Here is a 22,250-nt window from a genome sequence, read left to right as displayed (position 1 = left end):
GACACGGGACTAGGGGGCCCGCTCTTCCTCCGTGCCTTCCGCCCACCTCCCCAGGGGGATACCTCTGTCTCTTCGGCTCCTCTGGAAGCCCTTGCGGTGATGTCTGGCCTCAGGGAGCAGTGGGCCGGTGAGGGGAGGCCCGCGTGGCTCTGGCGCTCCTCCCGGGTCTGGTGGGGGCTCTCGCGTTCTTCCTGAGCCCCGCGTGGGTTCCTCTCCCGGTCCCGGGCCTCCCGGTTCTTCCCGGGCCCAGGAGCAATCACAGGCGGCTTAAGGGGAGGCAAGCCCGTGGCCGCCAATGGAAGCGCGGCCTGCGGGGGCGCGTCAGCCTCACTTCCACTGGCCGGCAGCAAAGGCAGGGGCACGGCCAATGACGCGGTCGGGCGCCCTCGTCACGTGGCAGGGATGAAGGTGGCTTCAGGTCCTAACGCAGCCCACTAAATTACTCTGGCGGCCCGCACCTGACACCGGGGGTTGCTGCGACGATGCCGGTAGCAGCGGAAGGGCCCTCCAGGTCAGCCTGGGCCCACGGCGGTGACAGCGGCGCGGGGGCAGCCAGTAGCGCTCCAAGACACAGCGCTTCACAGGGCTGCGGTGGTGAGTGCACAGGCAGCGCTTTGGGTGACACAGCGAGAGTGCAGGCAGAATGGCGCTGGTCAATTATAGCACCTCGGGGGTCACAGCGCTAGGATGGCCCACAGCGCTTCGATCAGCCCCGCAAGCTGGGCGGCACAAAGGAAGTCTCTAAAATCCCAGCCCTCCGGTGGAACCCAGCAGGGGAGCACTTTGGCAGTTCAGCTAGTTCAGGGCTCTAGCGCTTCGCAGTGAGCACCCTGCAGGCAGTTCACTTCAAACAGTTTAGGCAGCCAATGGCAGCAGGACATCACAGGGCAGCTTGGGGACAGACACAGTTCAGGCAGGGCAGCGCACGGACACAGTACAGATGGTAGGCGCTGGTTACCTGGTTGATCCCCAGTAGTCCTTCTCAGTAATAAGTGTCCTCCTTGGGACTGGATGGCTTCTGTGCCCTTTTTATTAGATGGTCCTTGGGGGATTAGGTGACAAGGGGGGGGGGGTTGAGTTGGTGGCTGGAGACAGCCAGATTCTTTCAGGTCACAGCAGGTGTATCCCTGGGTTCCCCTCACGCTGGTCCAGATCAGTGGGTTTGGTCAGAGTCCCTTACTCAACTTGGAAGGCATTGCCTAGGCCCAGTCACTCCCAGTGGTATAGGTCCCCCCCAAGGCCCTACCGCCTAAGACTCCCCCAGGTCAGTGATGCCCCAACTGGCTAAAAGACTTCCCTCCTTTCCTTAAATAATCCCAGGTCAGGTGACCACTCTCTAAGGTGGCAAAAGAAGACCCCTCCCCTATTCTGGAAGTTTCCAGGAGCTTCCCTAGTCTAGCTATGGGCAGAGAAGGCGGGCTGGTGTTGCAACAGTATCTTAAGGTCCCAGCCAACTCCTGGCTCCTAGGGTGCTACTAAAAAGACCACTCCGCAGTAGCAAGGGCTTGTGGCAGTCATGTTGGTAGGAGAGAGCACCTGCACCTTAGCACTGATTAGCAATGGTAAGGCGCCCGGAGACCTAGGTCCAACGAAAACGAGGGTGGAAAAAACAAGGCAAGGGCAACAAAACGGGGAAAGACCACCCTAGGGCTGACAGGTCTAACATGCGTCCCCCCCAGCCGAAAGTGGGGAGAGCTACCCAACCTCTAGGGAGTTCTCATCACTAAGGCGGAAAAACCGGGGGAGACCGTCAGCATTGGCGTGGTCAACTCCGGGCCGATGTTCCACCCGAAAGTCCATCCCCTGTAGGGAAATGGACCACTTTAGCAACTTTGGATTCTTGCCTCTCATTTGCATGAGCCAGCGAAGGGGTCGGTGGTCAGTCGCAATCAGGAAGTTAGAACGAAAGAGGTATGGCCTCAACTTCTTCAGGGCCCAGACCACAGCCAAGGCTTCTCACTCGATCGTACTCCACCATTGTTCCCTGGGGAGGAGCCTTCTGGAGATAAAGGCCACATGTTGGTCTTGGCCGTCGTTGTTCAGTTGCGAGAGCACAGTGCCTATGCCATGCTCAGAGGCGTCCGTCTGCACGATGAATTCTTTCGAAAAGTCAGGTGTTGCAAGCACCGGAGCGGTGCACAGCGCGTGCTTCAAGGTCTCGAATGCCACTTGACAAGCAGCCATCCAGATTACTTTTCGGGGCTGCTTTTTGGACGTCAGCCATGTCAGGGGGGCTACGATGGTACCATACCCCTTGACAAACCGGCGGTAGTATCCAGTGAGGCCGAGGAAAGCTCGGTCCTCAGTCTGGGTCTTGGGGGCTCCCAGGCCATGATGGTCCCAATTTTGGCCTGGAGAGGTTGCACCTTACCCCCACCCATCAGGTGTCCCAGGTACATGACAGATTCCTGTCCGATCTGGCACTTGCTAGCCTTGATGGTCAGGCCAGCACGTTGCAGAGCCTGTAGCACCTCCTGGAGATGCTGCAGATGGTCCTCCCAGCTGCTACTGAAGACAGCTATGTCGACCAGGTAGGCAGCTGAGAAGGACTCCAGGCCAGACAGCACCTGGTTCACCAACCGCTGGAAGGAGGCCGGAGCATTCTTGAGCCCGAAGGTCATCACCCGAAATTGAAAGTGGCCCTCGGGAGTGGAGAACGCTGTTTTCTCCTTTGCTCCGTCCGCCATGGTAATCTGCCAGTATCCTGACATCAAATCGATGGTACTGAGGTACTGGGCTGCTCCCAGCTGGTCAATTAGCTCATCTGCCCGTGGGATCGGGGGAGCGTCTGTTTTGGTGACAGAGTTCAGACCTCGATAATCCACAGAGAATCGAAGTTCTGGTGTGGTGCCCGGTGGGGCCCCCTTCGGCACCAGCACTACTGGACTAGACCAAGGGCTGCTGGAAGGCTCGATCACCCCCAGCTCCAACATTTTTGCCACCTCACCCTGGATGCTGTTCTTGATCTTGTCAGACAGCCGGTAAGACTTGGTCTTCACAGGTGGGCTGTCCCCTGTGTCCACGTCATGGGTACACAGATGGGTAATTCCAGGCGTGAGGGAGAACAACGAGGCGTACTGCTCCAACACCTGATGGCAGTCCCTCTGTTGCTCCGGGGTCAAGGACGGGGAGAGGACCACTCCCTCCACCGATCCATCCTTCTCCTGGGCCACCAGAAGGTCAGGAAGTGGCTCACTCTCTACCTCCTCGCTCCCATCCGTCACAATGAGGAGAGCAAGCTCAGATTGCTCACGGCGCGGCTTCAGGCGGTTGACGTGGAACACCCGATGGGGCTGTCAGGGGGTCTTCAGATCAACAACATAGGTGGTCTGGCCTCGTCTCTCCATAATCTCGTACGTTCCAGTCCACCGGTCCTGGAGGGCACTAAGCTCCCCAGGCTCCATGACCCACACTTTCTGTCCAGCGTCCAACTCCACCATCCGAGCGTTGCGGTCATACCACTCCTTCATGAAGGCCTGACTAGCCTCCAGGTTGTCTGAGGCTTCCTTCCACAGCTTGGCCATCTGGCTGCAGAATGCCAGCATGTAGCTGACTACTTCACGGGGAAGCTTCTTCGAAGTCTTTTCCCACCCCTCCTTCAAAAGGCAGAGGGGCGCACTAACGGGGTGGCCATAGAGCAGCTCAAAGGGGCTGAACCCGACTCCCTTCTGTGGCACCTCGCGGTATGAAAACAGCAGGCAAGGGAGGAGGATGTTCCACTTCCGCCTCAAGTCCTCTGGCAGGCTCCGGATCATCCCCTTCAAGGTCTTGTTAAAGCGCTCTACGAGCCCATTAGTCTGGGGGTGGTAAGGAGTGGAGAACCGGTAGGTCACTCCGCACTCCTTCCACATAGCCTGCATGTAGGCCGACATGAAATTCATGCCCCTATCGGACACCACGACCTTGGTTAAAAATCCCCATCAGGGCACCCGCCACCACAGATGCAGTGATGGTCCTCAGAGGTATGTCCTCCGGGTACCAGGTGGCGTGGTCCACTAACACCAAAATGAACCGGTGTCCCGAAGAGGTCGGAGGGTCCATCGGCCCAAAAATGTCAATTTCGACCCGCTCAAAAGGGGTCCCGACAACCGGGAGCAGTTCCAAAGGGACTGGGACCTTAGTCCCAGTCTTGCCACTCGCCTGGCAAGTCTTGCAGGTCTTGCAATAGGTGTCAGAGCCAACTCTCATCCTGGGCCAATAAAAATGCGGGACCAACCGCGCGAAGGTCTTGTCCTGACCCAGGTGTCCAGCTAGTGGTATTTCATGTGCCAATTCCAATAAGAAGGCCCGGTAGTATTGGGGAACCACTAAGGCCCTTGAGGATCCATGCACCGGAGCCTTAGGCTCACTGTAGAGGAGGCCATCATCCAAGTGCACATGGTAACTGCCGGTCTCTTGGTTGGTCGCTTGGTCTTCGGCCTGCCGCCGCATGCCTTAAAGCGTGGGGCACCCTCTCTGCGCCCGACAGAATTCCTCCAGGGTAGGCCCTCCTTACACATGCCACTCGGCAAGAGTCAGCAAGTCCCCCACGGGACATCCACCTCCGCGGACTCCGAAGGTTACCTCTGCGGGCTCCCCATCCACCACACGGGGCGTGTCCTCCACAACATTCTCGTCTTGACCAGCATTGGGTTGGGCCGAAGTTTCAGGCTCCAACCCGGGTTGAGTTCCTTGCCGGGCAGCCATGGACCTCGTGACCACGCAAGTCCATCCTGGTAACCCCAGCATCTCAGTGTGGGCTTGGAACTCCCCTTCCTTCCAGGCGGTATGTCCTAGATCGTTCCCGAGCAGACACTCCACCGGCAAGGCAGGGCTTACAGCAACTCTCAACGGCCCTTTGACTCCTCCCCACTCAAAGGGAACTTGAGCCACAGGATAGTGACTCAGACTGCCGTCAGCCAACACGGCCGGATGGAATACGTCAGGGATCACTTGCTCGGGGGACACCAGCCACCTCACCACCATTGTCATGCTGGCACCTGTGTCCCTCAGAGCCTCCACCTCCTGTCCGTTAACCTGCACCCTCTGCTGTTATTTAGCAGTGTTCGATGGTAAGGGCGTCACTGGGACCATCTCTCTGTCCCCGAGTGAGACCAGGGTCAGGCCTGTCCACTCCGTTCCCTTATCTAGGGGCAACTTCTTCCCCAGCGCTACACTAGCCACCCCGGGACTCTTAACTCCTGTGGGGGCTGAGGGTCTCTTGAGACACTGGGGATCCATCTTGTAGTGTCCAACCTCTCCACATTCGTAGCACCGGACAGTTGTTGGCTGCTGACTCTTGTCAGGGTAAGTGGGCTTTGATGATCCAGATTGAGGTGGGGTACCTACTCCCTTCCCAGGCTGTCTATTTTGTGGGCCTCGAGAGAACTCCTTTCTTTTATCTCCCCCCTCTTTCTTCTGGGGAAAACCCTGTCCACCTTTCGAGCCATTTCCCCCGGGTCCCTTGTGAGACACCCAGGTGCTAACCAAAGTATCCGCCTCCTTCGCAAGTTCACAGGGATCGGTCAGCTTGCGGTCCACCAGATGTTGGCGCAGCTCCGGAAAACATTTATCCTAGAGGTGCTCTCTCAAAAATAGATTGTACAGGCCTTCATAATCATGCACCTCGCTGCCACGCACCACGCACCCAACCATCCAAAGCCTTCCGGGCATAATTAAAGAAATCCACCCAGTTTTGCGTGTGGTGCTTATGGCTGCCATGGAACCTCTGGAGATACCTTTCTGGGGTGTTGGCAAACTTCTTAAGTAGCGCCTCCTTCATGGGGGGGTAACTGACCTGGTCCGCCTTGTCTAAGTACAGGAGTGTGTCCCTTACTGCGGGAGGTATGTATCGGTACAGGCTACCCCCCCCCCCGGTAGCTCTCAGGCACCCCATGGGCTATCAAGTACACCTCATATGCCTCCAACCACTTGTCAATGTCATCCCCTACATTGTAACTAGCTATCACATCCTTGGGTAGATAAAACTTAGGCTCATGTGGAACCTCTGATACTCTACCACCATTTGCCTTCCCTTGCGCACCTATCTGCAATGCTCGCAGTTCCAACTCTTTAAGGTGAAGCTTGTGCGCAAGTTTCTTCTTCTCCATTGCTAATCTCCTATTTTCCCTCTCTTTTTCCATTGTTAACCTCCTATCTTCCCTCTCTTTCTCCAACTTGGCAAGCTCCCATCTCAATTTCCTCTCCTCCCTCCTGTCCTCATACTCCTCTGGTGATGCACTCCTCCTAGACACCAGACTGCCTGTCCCAGAACGTCTTCCTGGCAACAAATTTTCACTCACATCAATGCACAGTAGGTCTAGCTCTTCTGGTGTGCCCGCCTCCCCTGGTGCGCCCTGCCCCTCCTGTCCCCCATCCCCTCTCCCCTCTGGGTGTGCCGTTACCCATGCCCTCAAGGCTGTACGGAGCACCTCTCCTTTGGCTCTCAGCCCAACAGACACCCCCATCCCCTGACAGAATTCCCTCAGCTGCACCACTGTATACTCTTCAAGGTTGGCCAGCTGGAACTCTATTTTGACAGGTGGGGACCCAGATAAATCAAGGGAAAGAACACTAGGATGTAGGTATCAAGTTAAGACAGTACTCCGGGCAACCAGTTACACATTGGGGGTCAATTGGCTAAGCTTGCATACACAACAGGTGTCTAATTGCGGCGCACACTGACTCACTGGAGGGTGCTGTATGGCCAAAGGTCCTTATCCCGCCGCTGCACACCAATGTGAGAACTGGGGTCACCAATTCCACAGGGGGTAGCTTGGCGCGAGCAGGTAGGCACCCGAAAGCTTAGGTGTAAAGTGACCATACAGCACACACTCCCACTGCGTCAGGAAACGCACACAAGAATTGACACCACACCAGCTTGTCTTGGTGAATCAATGTACTTTTATCTAAATCAAATGCAGGGCTGGCAAAGCATTCACTGTAATCACTTAATCACTGCAGCATTAACTCATTAAACATTTCATTAGAGGAGCAAAGTGAGCATTTCCTCAGATAACTGTAGGCATTCCATCAACATTTCATTATAACCATCTGCAAAATTACTTTCTAGGAAGTAATCAACATTTCATTTGGGATCAGCCATGAAACCTTTCCTGTAAAACACAGGCTCCTGTAACAGTACTGGCCCAGTTCAGGGGCCTAGCAGGCCTGCATTCACCTTCCCCCCTCCCTTTAGCTGAGGGGGGGGGGGAGTGTTCAGAGTTACACAGGGCCAACAGGGCCCAACTACAACTTTCCACCGGGGAGGGGCGGACAAGGGACTCCCTTACCGCTCCTAGGGGGCCCGCTCTTCCTCCGTGCCTTCCGCCCACCTCCCCAGGGGGTTACCTCTGTCTCTTCGGCTCCTCTGGGAGCCCTTGCGGTGATGTCTGGCCTCAGGGAGCAGTGGGCCGGTCAGGGGAGGCCTGCGTGGCTCCGGCGCTCCTCCCGGGACTGGTGGGGGCTCTCGCGCTCTTCCTGAGCCCCGCCTGTGTTCCTCTCCCGGGGGCAGCCAGTAGCGCTCCAAGACACAGCACTTCACAGGGCTGCCGCGGTGAGTGCACAGGCAGCGCTTCGGGTGACACAGCGGAAGTGCAGGCAGAATGGCGCTGGTCAATTATAGCGCCTCGGGGGTCACAGCGCTAGGCTGGCCCACAACGCTTAGATCAGCCCCGGAAGCTGGGAGGCACAAAGGAAGTCTCTAAAGTCCCAGCGCTCCGGGGGAACCCAGCAGGGGAGCGCTTTGGCAGTTCAGCTAGTTCAGGGCTCTAGCGCAACGCAGTGAGCACTCAGCAGGCAGTTCACTTCAAACAGTTTAGGCAGCCAACGGCAGCAGGACAGCACAGGGCAGCTTGGGGACAGACACAGTCCAGGCAGGGCAGCGCAGGGACACAGTGCAGATGGTAGCCGCTTTTCTGCCCCTCCCAACCATGGCACAGGGAGAGCGTGTATCAATCCAGCACCAGACACTGCTGCACCACACTCACATTACCCAAAAAGATAAAGATATACTGTGTAGGAGCCCGCCAGGACAAACCAGCCACCATGGTCATTCCAGTGAAATAACCTTGTTATTGCATGCCACTGATGGGATGTGACTGCATGGTTCCGGTTATTACAGGTGCATATTTCCCATTTTCCCATTTCTGTGCTAATCGTAATCAGGACCCAGTTGTTCAGATTTACTCCATAATACATGCGTTATGTAACCTCTGAAGGATGCCTTTCGCAGATTTTACACCTGTGCACCACATTCACTTGTGTCCTCATTGTATTCAATGTCACCGTTTTACTCCTAAAGCCAGGAGAATGACTTTCTCTTGCGGTATTCTAGTACAACTACTGGGGGCTTTCTCTTTGTTCTTGCATTGCTGCTCATGATTTATTTGTTGGCAGGCCTCTTGTTTCTTTGTCTGATTTCAGAGTACATTTCTTGTTTCTAATCCGAGCCTCAGATTAACACATGCCATCTATTTGTCCTCTTCGAATGTTGCAGAATCCTGACTGGTTGGTCCTAGTTTCATTTAACATTCTGCTTCTCATCCTAAAGCTGTCGTTATACTTTGTGCCAGCTGACTTCATTTCTTGGTGGCCCTTGTGACTGACATTGGCTGTGTCACGAACTTGGCCCCGTGTTCCTTTTATTACACACTCACTAGTTACTACAGACCAGGAGCTCTTCCGATCTTTAAACATTAACACTATTAACACCAGGGCTCAAGTCGGGGTACTACACGGGTGGACGGCGTCCCCCCACTTATTTTACCGGGAGCTCGATAACTGGAGCAAAAGGATCCACACATTCACTCTTTGGCCTCTCTGGGGAGAAATTTCGCCCCAGAGATGCCAAAGAGTGAATGTGTGGCTCCATTTGCTAAGGGGTGAGAGAGGGGAGGCAATGAGTCTGATGGTGCAAGCCACCTTTCGTGACATCACTTCCTGTTGTGACGTCAGCGTCCCCCCTCTTCTTTTATTAGGACTTGTGCCCTGATTAACACATCGGTTTGCCTCATTCGTGGTCTCGGTCATGCTCGTCATCTCTGGTGTTTACTGAGTATGCTAGCTTTTCTGTAACTGATGTTAATTGTAAAAAGAAAAAGCATTTGCAATGCAACAGGTCTCGCATTTGAATCTATGTCGAAATCCCGCAGCCTTTTTCCCCGCAGGGAATCACAACGCGGTCGTTACAACGACCGCGTTGTGATTCCGCATACCATTACACCGCAAGTCGGAACAGCGACTTGCGGAGGGGGGCGCTGGATGTTGGAATAGTATAATTTACTATTGCAACTCCAGTCTGTGCAGACACTAGGGAAGGTGTTGGATTTTAAATCCAACACCTCCCCCCCCTCCGCAAGTCGTTGTTCCGACATGCAGAGTAATGGTATGCGGAATCACAACTCAGTTGTTGTAACGACCGTGTTGTGCTTCCCGGCGGGGAAAAAGTTTTGGGGTAAACGTTGTGTACCCTCGCATTTACGTGAGTTTGTGGGCTGACCGACGACATCACCGCAGGGGACCCACATGGTGGCACACTGGGCAGCCTAGTGTTCAGAGACCTCTTGGGGGTCCAGCTCGTCACTTCTGGCCGAGGTGGGGGACGGGGATAGGTATAAATACCTCCCCCACCCACCTGGCGGCCTCTTTGTCCTTTCACCCTGATGCCGTTTTCCCTCCCTACTGCTTACGCGCCGTATTCAGGGTGGGGGGAAGGATGTTCTAATCTTTTTTATTTGAGTTGCTGGCGGAGTTACAGGGCGATCCAGAGGCAGAATGGTACTCAGGGGTACCCTCTTCAAGAGCACAAAGGGTGCTAAGGCCGAATATCCCCAGGAAGTCTTTGCGGTGGACCCTGAGGTGCGACGGCGCCCCGTATGTCCTACGGGTGGTTGGAAACTTGTACAACTGGGGGTGGCTTGAATGCTCCACCCCTCCTAGGGGGGGTGAGTAAGGGGTTGCACCGACGGTTCACCAGAAGTGGGAGGGGCTATCTCCTCACCACAACTGCTAAGCACCGATTGGCTAAGGCCACGATGCAAGTTGGCCCATCAGGAGGTAGGCCGCGAGGGGCGGCTTGCCTTTGGATCGCCTGTAAGATAACCGACCATGTTGGCATATTTGTTATGCTAATAAACCTGCAGCAATTTTCTCCACTAAAAGTTGTCTTGTCTGCTTATTTATGCTACCTGTACGTTGCTGCGAGAGCTATTGGCATTGTAAATGACAATGCCTTTTATTTATGTTTTTGTTTTTGAAACATAAATAAAACGCAATTTCATTTACAATGTCAATAGCTTAAACTGGCGTAAATGCGAGACCTATTGCATTGTAAATGCTTGTTTTCTCTTTTATGCCCTTTCTTCCTCTCACAACACCCTCTGTTTTAAGGGCACTGTAAAAAAAAGTACAATGGAGACGAAGTAACTGAGGTTTTGTTGTGTTTAAGAGGGGACGCAAGCTGCTCTCTGTCTTCAGCCAAATCTGGTTAAACCGAGGCTGTTGTGAGATGAAGAAAGGGCATAAAAGATATAGTTGGCACACTGCGCATTCCTGCCGAGCTGCTGCTGGCCTGGCTCTTGCAAGGGGTGGTTTAGGCTGCGGGAGGAGGAATGAGGATGTGCTGCCGTCCGCCATTGTGTGAAAGTGAAAGCGTGCATGGCAGGCTGAAAATAAACAAAACAAGCATTTGCAATGCAATACGTCTCTCTATTGCGAGATTTTGAGCTTTTGGCATTGTAAATGAAAATGCATTTGATTTGTGTTTAAAAAAGACATTTTCATATACAATATCAATAGGTCAAAGTTTCTAAAATGCGAGACCTATTGCATTGCTAATTCTTGTGGTTTACAAGCACCACATGCTGCGCCTTCACGTTAATAGAGGCCACGCCCCTTTCTTTAGTCGAGCTGTGTCTAAAGTAATGTCCGCAACTGCTATTAAAGTGAAAGCGCGGTATGGGGTGCTTTTTTTTGTAAAAGCACCCTGTGAAAGCACGCATGGTGCACTGAATGTTGAAGGAAAGCATGTAGTGCCTGCAGTAGGTGAAACCATTAAAGAAAATAGTGCTTACTGACCAAATAAGACGTACCATGTAACAATCAAAGTTAAAAGTGCCAGACCTCTTGGGAGGTTACAAATGAAGACAAGGTGCTACTAAGAAGGGATGAACAAGCCTATTAACAAATCAGAAGCCAGCATTTACTAAGAACAATGACACAAACCAATGGCAAATATGGGCGGAGAGTGGGCGGGGCTTCAAGTCCATACTCCAATACAGCCTGGCTCGTAGAGCAGCGGATGTACTGCCTATGCTCGACCTAAAAAGGCGCTTACTCGGCCCCAGACAGCTCTCACACAATTGCATTATTAGAAACTCATGCAAAGATCTTCGCCAGCATCCTACTCCAGGAATTGAAAAATTTGGTGAAGGAATCAGGCCGGCTCTCAGGCAATCAAACAGTCTTCTGTCCTAACTCGAGCACAACAGACAATGCGGTCGCCCTATTACGCTAATATCAAAGCATACTCTGAAAAAACAACTCGACTACACATGCTTCATTAATTTTTCAAAGGCCTTCGACCACAGGAATTGACAGGGATGAGGGTTGACAGGAATTTGATGTGGCAACAAGGAACATCCAGCCAACCTCCTGCGAGCATTACAGCTATTGTACTCCGAAACGTGGGCAAAGATTAGCCTGGAAACAAATAAGGATTGAGCTACAACAATACCAACAAAACATAGCCTAAAACAAGACCGTATCCTTGCCCCCAACACTATTTAATCTTTTCATTTCAGATCTGAGCATAGCTCTGGATGAGGCGCACTCATAGCCCCCAAAATTGGGACAACAACCCTTGACCTTACTTCAATTTGCAGACGATTTAACCCCCCATTGGCCTGCAAAACTTGCTTAACACACGAGCTGTTTGCTGCGCAAAAAAACACAGATGACAATTAATTTCGATGAAACTACAATAGTCCTCTTAGGAAACGGCCACAAAGAGAAAGGCAAATGGTACCTGGGAAGCAGCACAGCAGAAAGGAGTCCCAGCTATAAATACCTAGGCGTTAGCCTACTCGAGCACCACTCTCCCAAGCTTCATGTAAACTCATTAAAGCCTTGCCACAAAAATGTACACAGTACATTTCTTGCGCCAACTTGGAAAACAACTCTGGCAGCAATCAAAGCAAAACTGATCCCAAGGCTGTCTTATGGAGCAGTAAGCCTTCCCCGGAAAGCTAAGTCTAAGCTCAGAGTAAAGTCTGCCGTCCGCTATTCCATCTCTCATAATACACGTCACCTGCACACATTTGGTTTGAATTTGGGCTCAACGGGCAAGGTCAAGTACAGCAAAGCATCCCCCTCAAGTACCTGTCAACCCTAAGATCAGGCTCTCCGAACACTCTCAAAACACTAATCTGGCAAGAGATTCAGGATAACAGTGTAATGACCTGATGGGCCCAGGTGACAAGTGAGGCTTTAGAAGCGCTGGCCTCACAACATCTGTGGGAAACATACTTTCCAACTCACACTTTCAAACTCGCTGCGAACAAACAAACGAGGCTATTATCCTGGGTGCAAGGCAAGGAACGCTGCCACAGCGTAGACACTGGTGGCTACGTAGCAATGGTCGCAAATGCCACAGAGTTATCTATTTGAAACCATCAAAGGCTTGTGCAAATCTAGATTTTTTTGCGTTAAGACTCAGCCTGTGACCAACATAGGCTGCAATGCCTCCTTGGGCCCCAGAGCCGACTTCACCGTCACGCAGGCTGTGTCAGGGGCCAGACAGGCTGTGTCAGGGGCCAGACAGGCTGTGTCAGGGGCCGGACGGATCTTTGTTGCACATATTATGCCTATGGCCCATTTTGCAACAGGCGGGCAGAAAGCTTTTACGTAACCTCTTTAATGCTAATGGAGTTAGAACATGCTGCCAAACCTCGCTGTTCTGCTTGCAAGGCGGAGCCCACAAGTAATAGCATGCCTGGTAAAGTTTACTATCACTGTGGAGCAACAATTTAAAGAGGTCGTACCATCAAATGGAGGACCTATGTCCCAAAGGCTTCTCATCTCCATGCACCAGCACTGCCACTTTACTGTCGGTGTGTCTGTCTCAACTAAGGAAACTTGATGAAGAGTTTGTTAGTGATTAGCACGCAACTGCACCTTTTAACTGTTTTACTCTGGTGGAATGCGTCCCATTCTTCAGTTTTATCTGCTGTACCTCGGCTTTTTAGGTAGCATTAGGGACATTTACTGAAGAGCAGGGCTTTAAGTGGAATGAAAAAACTGAGGGGTCACTCAAAAGGGCGAGGCCGATGTAATTAAGGGTGTGGCTTAAAAACACCTACGCTAAATATCTGTGCTTAACATAGTGTGCCATCCGACTGGTATTTTGCGGTTTCTAAATCATTACACAAATAAGAAGGGGAGAGAGGAACTGCTCTTTTTTCATCCTCCCTGTAATGCTCATACTGTAACGATAAAATGAGGAAAAGGAGAGACAGGAGGGTGGCCAAGATACCACCCTTCTCTTTAGAAACTGTGGGGTTTATTAAAAGACTGTCCTCACCCACTAAATAGTGCCATGCTTCATCATAGGGCTGCTACAACATCCCTGCAACGCCTGGGATGGAGCAAAGAGAGGGGAGGACATAGCAAGCCTAAAATGTATCGGGATCAATGCAGTAGTTTGAAAAAACGAAAAGACAGTGATTGTGCGAGTGTAAAAATAACTCAGAGATACCTTTCCAATTGTTTTTATTCCTGTAGTCCCTGGATAGATTCAAAGGTAAAAAATCGGAGCTGGTCTAGGGGCAGTTAGGACCCCTTCCTCTCCTATGCTTCTATGCTGCTTCTGTCATTGCATCCAGAAATATGATACATCAAGTAACATAACTACAACAAGTTAGGACTATTGGCTTTGTCAATTGTTGTCAGTTGCATAAAATAAATAAACAACTATGGCTTCATGTTATATAATTTTGAAAATGCTTCGGTTCTGAAATGATGAGACAGAAAGAACTAAAATGAGTCTCTTTGAAGTGACACCAAAGGCTTTAAGCAGTGGTACTGCTGCAAAGTTAAGATTTGTTTTCGTCCTACGGGCGAGGGTAAACATGGAGAGCCCGATAGGAACCCGTTTCAGTACCTGCTTGGAAGAACTAGGGTGCTGAGCACCGGCAGGACCCGGCCCACTGAAAGCCCCGCTGAAGAGTGCATGCACTCGCACTTTACCTTGGCTAGACTTGTATTATTTAGGACATTTACTGAAGTGCCCTCATGTTTTTACATGTCCTTGTTATTATTAACAGATTGTATACTGGTTAACATTGTGTTCTTACATCATGCAAAGGTTTTACTTAACTATAACATGATTAATAAGCTTCACATTTAAACTAAGCCTGTTGTGGGTTCAACCCGATGTAAGCCTTTAAAATGTGATGCCTTTAAGCACGTAAAAAGGGAATCCACTGTCGCTCAGCAAACTCATGCAAGAAAACTTAAGAACACAGCCTGGACCCAAGCAATGCCTGGAAGTAGAAAAAGAAACAGGATCTCAGAACAAAAATAGTTGTTTGAGGTTTTATGCCCTTTGTGGTGGTGGTGGGGTGGGGGGGGGGGGGGTGTTTTGCTCTCGTCACTGGTGTTGCAACGGAGCCAACTATGTGGCAAATGCCATAATACACTCCCAGCCCATTTGGGACGTTCTGCAGTACAGACAGTAAATATACAATTGCAATTTCTCCCCTTTTTCTAGTGCACCAGTCCCTCCTAATGATGCAGCAGCCATACAGTAGAGCTAAAGATACATCAGGCATTGAACTTTCATTCAGACAAGTTTCAGTTAGAAACAAGGCATCAGGCTCTTCATCTGGTGAACATATCTAACTTTTATATGTCTAAAGAGCGGCCATTCATAAAAAAAAACATAGAATTAACATTGGTTCAGAAGTAGCTTCTTAGGCCTCACCAGATCATGCATGACAGAGGTGCAATACTTGCAAGTAAGCCGTGGAACAACTGGGTTTATAGAGTAAAAACAATGGTCGGTCCCTCTTACCCCAAGTTGCAGGAGTTCTGTTGTTCAGTAAGAAATGTGGTTACACAGTAAAGATCCTGGATTCCTGGCACCGACAAGCTTGCCTTCCTCACACCAGCATTGTGTAGTCGCTGCGCATCCACGCCACAGCCTTCATTCAACAGTGTAGACAAGGGACAAATGAACGTCCGTAGCTCAACCCAAAATGCCGCCTCTAGCTGTCCCAATCAAAATGGCTGTGATGAGGTCTCCCTCCGATAATTGCTAACGCTGCACTCTAACAGTTTAAAAGCACTGGGGTGTGCCGTTTTTACAAGAATGCGGCACACCCCTGCACTAAATGTAGCTGCCTAGTGCCAACCCAGGCACCCTTGCACAAGAGTGAAAGAGTGCCTGCGTTGTATGTAATAATTGGTTACATCACAAAAAGGCCATTGGTCACAAAACAATCTGCTTAAAGAATAATCAGTAGGCAGGTTGCTCTTTGGGATCCACTGCTGTTGGCTATTAACTCAGTGATGGTGGCCTTCAAGGGACATTAGGGGAGTGGTCCAACACACTACGACTTGCTTCCCCTCAAAGGAAAAGCCGCCCCATTCTCTTTTTGCAGATCAGGTACCACCCTGAATTTTGGACTCAGTATCCGGTTATTGGTTTGCCACCGCAGTTGTGGTCACAAACCAATCATATGCGTCATTTCAAACCGTAAGTAGGTGGTAACGCCCCTTTGACTCCCCTGCCTAATCGTCATTTAAAATGAGTCGTGAGCTGCGAGTGTGAAAAGCTTTTCTGACTCAGTCGCAAACCCTGTGAGTTTGCAAATAGTAGAATTTGCGAATATAAAACAATGCCTTACATCAGGCCCATTGTTCAATTACGGGTGTTGTATTTTATTTGAGGCATGACTTTAGTGGGCCCAGACCAAAGCACCGTTGTGGGAATGTATATTGGTAAAAGTGAAAACACGAAAAACAATTGTCCCATTCATGAGGAACCCTTGTTAAGAAGCACATCTCAGAAACAAACAATGAAGGAATTTAAATTTATTTGCTATTTTAATTTTTTGCCTTAACCTAAGTTCCCTCCTACGGTAAGGTCCCCCAATCACCACCACCAATACCCATATTACCACTACCAATACCTCTACCCATTTCATCACAAATACCAGACCACCAGCACCATCTCACAGCTAATACCAGAACATCAATCCTACCAACATTAACACCAATACCATCACCAATGCCACTACCAATAAAAGTTCCAACACCTCCATCCAAAACCCCAGAAGTACCACCAGAATCACCACCAACACATTATCAATATTGCCATCAAGAATACCACCACTGATTGCACTACAATTACTACCCCTAATACGACCACTAACGCCACTTCCAACGCCAATACCACCAAACCTAATGCAACAAGTACAGCAATCAACACCATCATCACAGTCACCAATATCAAAACCACCAATATCAGTGCTACCAATAACATTACTATCACAAGATCACCACTAGAGTTAGCACCACCCCAAATGCTACTAATACAATCACACCACCAATACTACCATCAACATGGCAAAGATCACTACCAAGACCACCACCAGCAATTGCACACCATCACCAGCACCACCACCACCACCAAAACAGCACCAACAATACCATTGTCACCAATAGCACAAAGGTATTAATGCCACCACAATAACCATCACAACTAATACCACGAATACCAATACCACCAACCAACTACCAATATCAAAACACCACCAATACCAACACAATACCACCACAATACAAATACCACAACAATACCATACCAATACTATACCATCACCATCAATACCACGTCTAACACCACCACTCATAAAATAGCACCACTAATACCATGACCATCACCACTTATACCATCACATCCATCTGTACCAAAACCAATACCACCAAATTCATCACCACCAATAATACCACCATCACCAAAAATACTACAACCACTAATACAACCCCACGATCACTAGCAATACCGCCACTACCAGCAACACAATATCACTAACACCAATATTACCACCAATATCTCCGCTAATGCAACCACGACCATTCACGATACTGCCACCACAAATGTCACACTTCCACCATCAGCATCCAATCATTTAAATATTCTATTAAGGTACCCGTTTTACCATTGTTTATTAATTTCACCTTTTGTATTTTTAGATTTATGTAATTTGTGGAGACGCAGGGAACTCTCCTGTGCATCAGTTTACTGTTCCTGGTATATAATTATTATTTTTTTAAAATATTTTTATTTCCTGCAACGTTCAGCTCAGCTTTACAGCATAGTATTCATTGTAATTTGCAAAACATTTGTACATTATCCATAAGTATCAAGAGGTGCGAATGACATTGCAGTTTTCCATTACATAACTCCCTACACAATACATATACCCTCCACCCGCAACTTCCCTAGCACTTCTCTGGATCACATTTTTTTATACACATTGTACCGGTATTCTCTTGTCATTACGGTAACATCCGTTGTGCCTCCCACTTCCAGCACTCCTGCATTCAATAATACACTCGTCTGATCTGTCTCCTGTTGCACCCGTCCGCACGCGTACCATTCTATCAACTAAGGAGGGGCCCGTATGAGGGAAAAAGGTGTGGGGGGGAGGGAGAGAGGGGAGGGGGAAGGAGGGGGGAGGGGAAGAGCAGATTCTGGTCTCACAACCTCAACATAGCAGCACTCCCACACCAACATCGAACGTCTATACCACTTCAGCAACCTCACATGTTTCAAATGCTATAAGCATAGCGTGCCACTACATGGAAATGTGAGTTTTACGGAGACCCCTTCGTTCCTCTCTCTGCAGTTCTGTCCCTTCTGCTTTCCCCCAGCGTATAACCTCCCTATGCCAGTCGCCAGGGTCAGGCGGTCTGGCGGATTTCCACCTCATTGTTATTGACCTTTTGGCCAAGAGGAGGGCTAAATCTACAAAACGTGAGGTAGGACTTCTTGCCTTCTCGGTGGGGCCCAGGCCTATTATACTATACGTCTGGGATGAGTAGGGTCTGGCGTGGGTGATTACCATCAGGGTCTTGTGTATCGTTCCCCAGTAGTGACCTAATTTGGGGCAGTCCCATAACATGTGTAGAAGGCCAGCATCTGCAGTCATACAGCGGAGGCACGCATCTGCTGCTTCCGGGAACATGGCATGCAGTCGGTGGGGTGTAAGGTATGCTCTATGTATAACCATTAATTGAATAAATTTAAATTTGGGATTTCGTGACACCTTCTTAGGAAACTTCAGTACTTTCTCCCATTTCTTAGCTCTGAACGCCCTTCCTATATCTTGTTCCCATCGCTCACGAATGGGTTGTAATGAGATCACCCTGCCAGTTCGAATGCCACATGGCAGCCATTTCGTTAAGTGGCTGCCGGACCCCATTAAATATTGCATGGTGAGTAGTGGGTTCGTAAGTGGCTCTGTAACGTTCTGTGCCCATGTTGTAGTTATGTAGCGCGACACCCTTGTATGTAGTAAAAACAGTGCGTCAGGGGTCTGGTGCGTACATGTGAAGTCCGCATGTGTCATGAGGTTACCATCCATAAAAAAGTCCCCAATATGCATCACACCTGCGTCGTGCCATGGCCGGAGCTCGCGTTCTGTCAGGGGGGTTGCCCCAAGTGGGAGTCCCAGTAAGGGTATTGTGGGAGCATATGAGGTCGCTGCAGTCGTGTATTTGACAGCCTTCTTCCAGCACCTGATTGCAAGACGCAATCGGTGTGGTGTCGAACCAGGTATCTTAACAGACGGTAGCAGTAATCGGTGAATGACACCTCGATCCCTGTCGGCCACGGTCATACCCAGCTCATGAAGATTACGGCCCGCCAGCCAGTAGGCCAGCCATTGAAGTTGGCAGGCGTAGCTATGCGCAGTCATATCCGGGACCACCTCGATCGGTCGGCAGCTGTAACTTAGCGAGGCTTATACACCGTCTTCCCGACCCCCATATCTATTCTATTAGTAATGTGTTCAGTAATTTAAAGGTGGCCATCGGCACTAGGAGCGGTAAGTTCGTAAAGAAGTACACCATTCGGGGTAGGACCACCATTTTCGAGATAGCCACCCTTCCTGCTACAGACAGTGGTAGGGTGTTCCAGAATCGTATTTGTGTTTTAAGGGTATTGAGCGCCTTTCCCAAATTGCCGTCTAAGAGGTCATGCACATCGCGATAGATTTGTATCCCCAAGTAATTAAATGTCGAGGGCGCCATCTGGAACCTGTGCTGTGGGAAGGGTAACTGGATGTCCCTGGGGGTGACATCAAAGCAGTAACCGTACGATTTAGTTTCATTGATCGCAAGGCCCGATATTTCCCGGAAGGTTTTAAATATTTCAGGTATAGGGTCAAGACAGCCCGTCATGTCCCTAACATACACTATTATATCGTCTGCGTAAGCCGAAACTACGCGGGGCACTAAATTACATGTTATCCCCCGCGGCGCGGCTAAAGCACATAGTTTATGCAATAAGGGTTCCAGGGCCAGTATGAATAGCAGGGGCGATAATGGTCAACCCTGCCGTGTGCCCCTAGCTATCAGGAACTGTTCGGATATACATTTATTTGTGCGGACCCGGGCCGACGGATGTAGATATAAAAGGTGCACCAATGCGATATATTCAGGCGGTATGCCAAAACGGGCCAGGGCTGCGAACATATAATCCCAACGTAAGGAATCAAAGGCCTGTTTTAAGTACAAAGAGGTACATCCCTCCATGCTACCCCTCGCGGCCTCATGCAGCATGATTTGATTTAGTCTCCGCAAATTGAGTGCCGTACTCCGACCTGGCACGAAACCACATTGGTCCGCATGTATGAGCCCTGGAATGTATTGGTTCAGTCTTGCCACTAAGATCTTGCTGAGAATTTTATAGTCCGTGTTCAGTAGGGACAGCGGTCTATAGTTTGCTAGCTGTAAACCATCTCTGCCAGGTTTTAGAAGGGAAATTATCAGAGCCTGTAAAGTCGTGGGTGGTAGGGCGCTAGACTTCAACGATTCTTGGTATAGGAGGTGTAATTGTGGGGCTAGTAAGTCAATATATGCCACATAGAACTCGGCCGGTAGGCCATCGGTCCCAGGGGTTTTGTTCCGTGGTAGTGCTTTAATTGCCTGTCTAATTTCGGCAGTCGTGATGGGACTCGCTAGGTCAACGCGCTGCTCGTTGTGGGATGGGGAGGTCCGCCATGAAGGGCTCGAAATTCGTGCCCAGCATCGGCGAGTGTGGTCCATAGAGCTGTGTGTAATAATCTTTAAAGGTGGTATTAATATCAAATTGTGTCCGTATTGTCGTCCCAGTCTGATCGTTGACCTCCACTATAGGGGCACTCAGCGGTGCATTACGTACTAGTCATGCTAGTAAGGGCCCCGATCTATCGGCCTGAGTGTGTTGTCTCGACATGTATTCCCTATAGTCGAGTACCCTTAATTCCTCATGCAATTCTGCATGTTGGATATGGGCCTCCTGCAGTTGTGTGAGTTGGTCGCTCGTGCCCACCGCCTCACCCTCCAGCATCGCTAGCCTGCCCTCCACCTCTTTCAGCTTGTCCACCACAGTCTGTCTAATGCTGGCCCTCGTGGCCATCGCCACCCCCCGGATGGTCACCTTAAAGGCGTCCCATTCTATTTGTCTGGAGCTAGCTGTGTTCATGTTTTCACTAAAGTATTTGATGATAGCGTCCAATAGTGTGGACTTAAATACCGGATCCTCCAGTACCCCCGGCGATAAGCGCCAGGTCGGTATCGGGGTTGGGATCTTTCCCCATTGCAGATTCAGTTCTACCGGGTTGTGGTCGGAGAGTGTCTTCCCCATATGTGTAGCGGACTCTATGGCTCCCAGCAGCGTGTTAGAGCAAAAAATACGATCTATTCTGGTATGCAATTTGTGTGGCGGTGAGTAGAACGTGTACTCCCTGTGGTTCGTGTGCTTGATTCTCCACGCATCGGACATCTCCCAGCTTTCCGCCCAGTGCGCCAACGCCTCTGCTTGTTTTCTGCTATCTGCCGGGTGAAGTGGGGGTGTGACCAGTCAAGAGTAAGATCTAGGACCGCATTGTAGTCCCCGCCTATTACCCAGTCGTGTTCCGACCAGTCAGACAATACCCCGCTAATAGTGGCAAGGAATTTCACCTGGTCCGTATTAGGGGCGTAGACGCATCCCAGTACCATGAGGGTACCATCTAAGATTCCTTTAACAAGGACATACCTACCATCCTTATCCACCCGCTGTTCTACCAGTTTAAAGGGGACGGAGTTTTTAATCCATATGGCAGCCCCCCGGGAGAAGGCCAACTAGGTAGTGGCATACAGCTGGCCCTTCCATTTTCTGAGTAATTTGGAGCATTCTGCCCCATTTAAATGTGTTTCTTGCAGATAAGCTATTTTGATCTGCCTTCTGTTCAATTGCGCCATTATTCTGTGTGGTTTGTGCATGGACCCCATGCCGCGCACATTCCAGGTGCAGAACTTGTATGTGTCAGGAGTCGTCATAGTATGGAGGACATGTGGTGTGTGTTATACCTAGTACAAGAGGTGTGCCATTCATATTGAGTTTCGGTTGAAGTGCTTTAACTGTGCTAAACTTCCCAACTTTAAGGTCCTCATCTAACAATAGCTGGAGTCCAAACATCTGACACCCAACGTGGGCGGAAACAGAAAAAACCTAACTGTGCCTTCGCCTAGGGGGGTGGGTCCGGATACACTCACCCGGTGATTACTCACTTAAAGTTCCTGCATTTACCCTGTTAGCTACATGCACCTTGTGTCCCATGTACCCACCTCCGCGTAGCATATTATACAGTTGCAAACATTACCAATCGGTATGTTTGTTACAGTCATTCAAAACTCGTTCGCCATTTGCGCTGTAATATGCGGGAACAATTGTATGCTAGTGTCCGATTCCGAAACCTCTATGCGTGTGTCCGACTGGCGGTCTGTGTCCGGCTGGTCCCGGGCGTCATGAGCCGCCAAAGCAGATGTTGTCAGGAGCGCTGGCTCTGTTACTGTCTCCTTCATGGTCGACGCCTGGACCGAGGTTGTGTTGGTCGTGTCCCTCATTCGGTCGGTTTGGTCCATGGGTGGTTCCGAGTGGTGAGAGTGGCGGTCTTCCATTGCCTCCGCCAGCGGAACCTGTGTGGGGTCCGGCTTGAGCGTCACCTCCATCCATTCCG

The 22,250-nt window shown here is 50.4% G+C and overlaps 1 protein-coding gene across 1 annotated transcript in view; it reads right to left on the bottom strand.

The window, feature by feature from the left end:
- Positions 1-20,731, bottom strand: part of LOC144752868 (alpha-1,3-galactosyltransferase 2-like) — a 146,621-nt gene extending 125,890 nt beyond the window's left edge. The window contains exons 1-2 of the mRNA XM_078640702.1: positions 20,587-20,731; positions 15,050-15,251 (exon numbers count right to left, since the gene is read on the bottom strand). Coding sequence (XP_078496828.1) covers positions 15,050-15,251; positions 20,587-20,731 — 347 coding nt within the window. The remainder of the gene's footprint in view (positions 1-15,049; positions 15,252-20,586) is intronic.
- Positions 20,732-22,250: the final 1,519 nt, after the last annotated feature.

Source organism: Lissotriton helveticus, chromosome 5_1, assembly GCF_964261635.1.
Source record: "Lissotriton helveticus chromosome 5_1, aLisHel1.1, whole genome shotgun sequence".
Lineage (NCBI taxonomy): Eukaryota > Metazoa > Chordata > Amphibia > Caudata > Salamandridae > Lissotriton > Lissotriton helveticus.
This window is presented reverse-complemented; position numbering and strand designations above follow the sequence as displayed.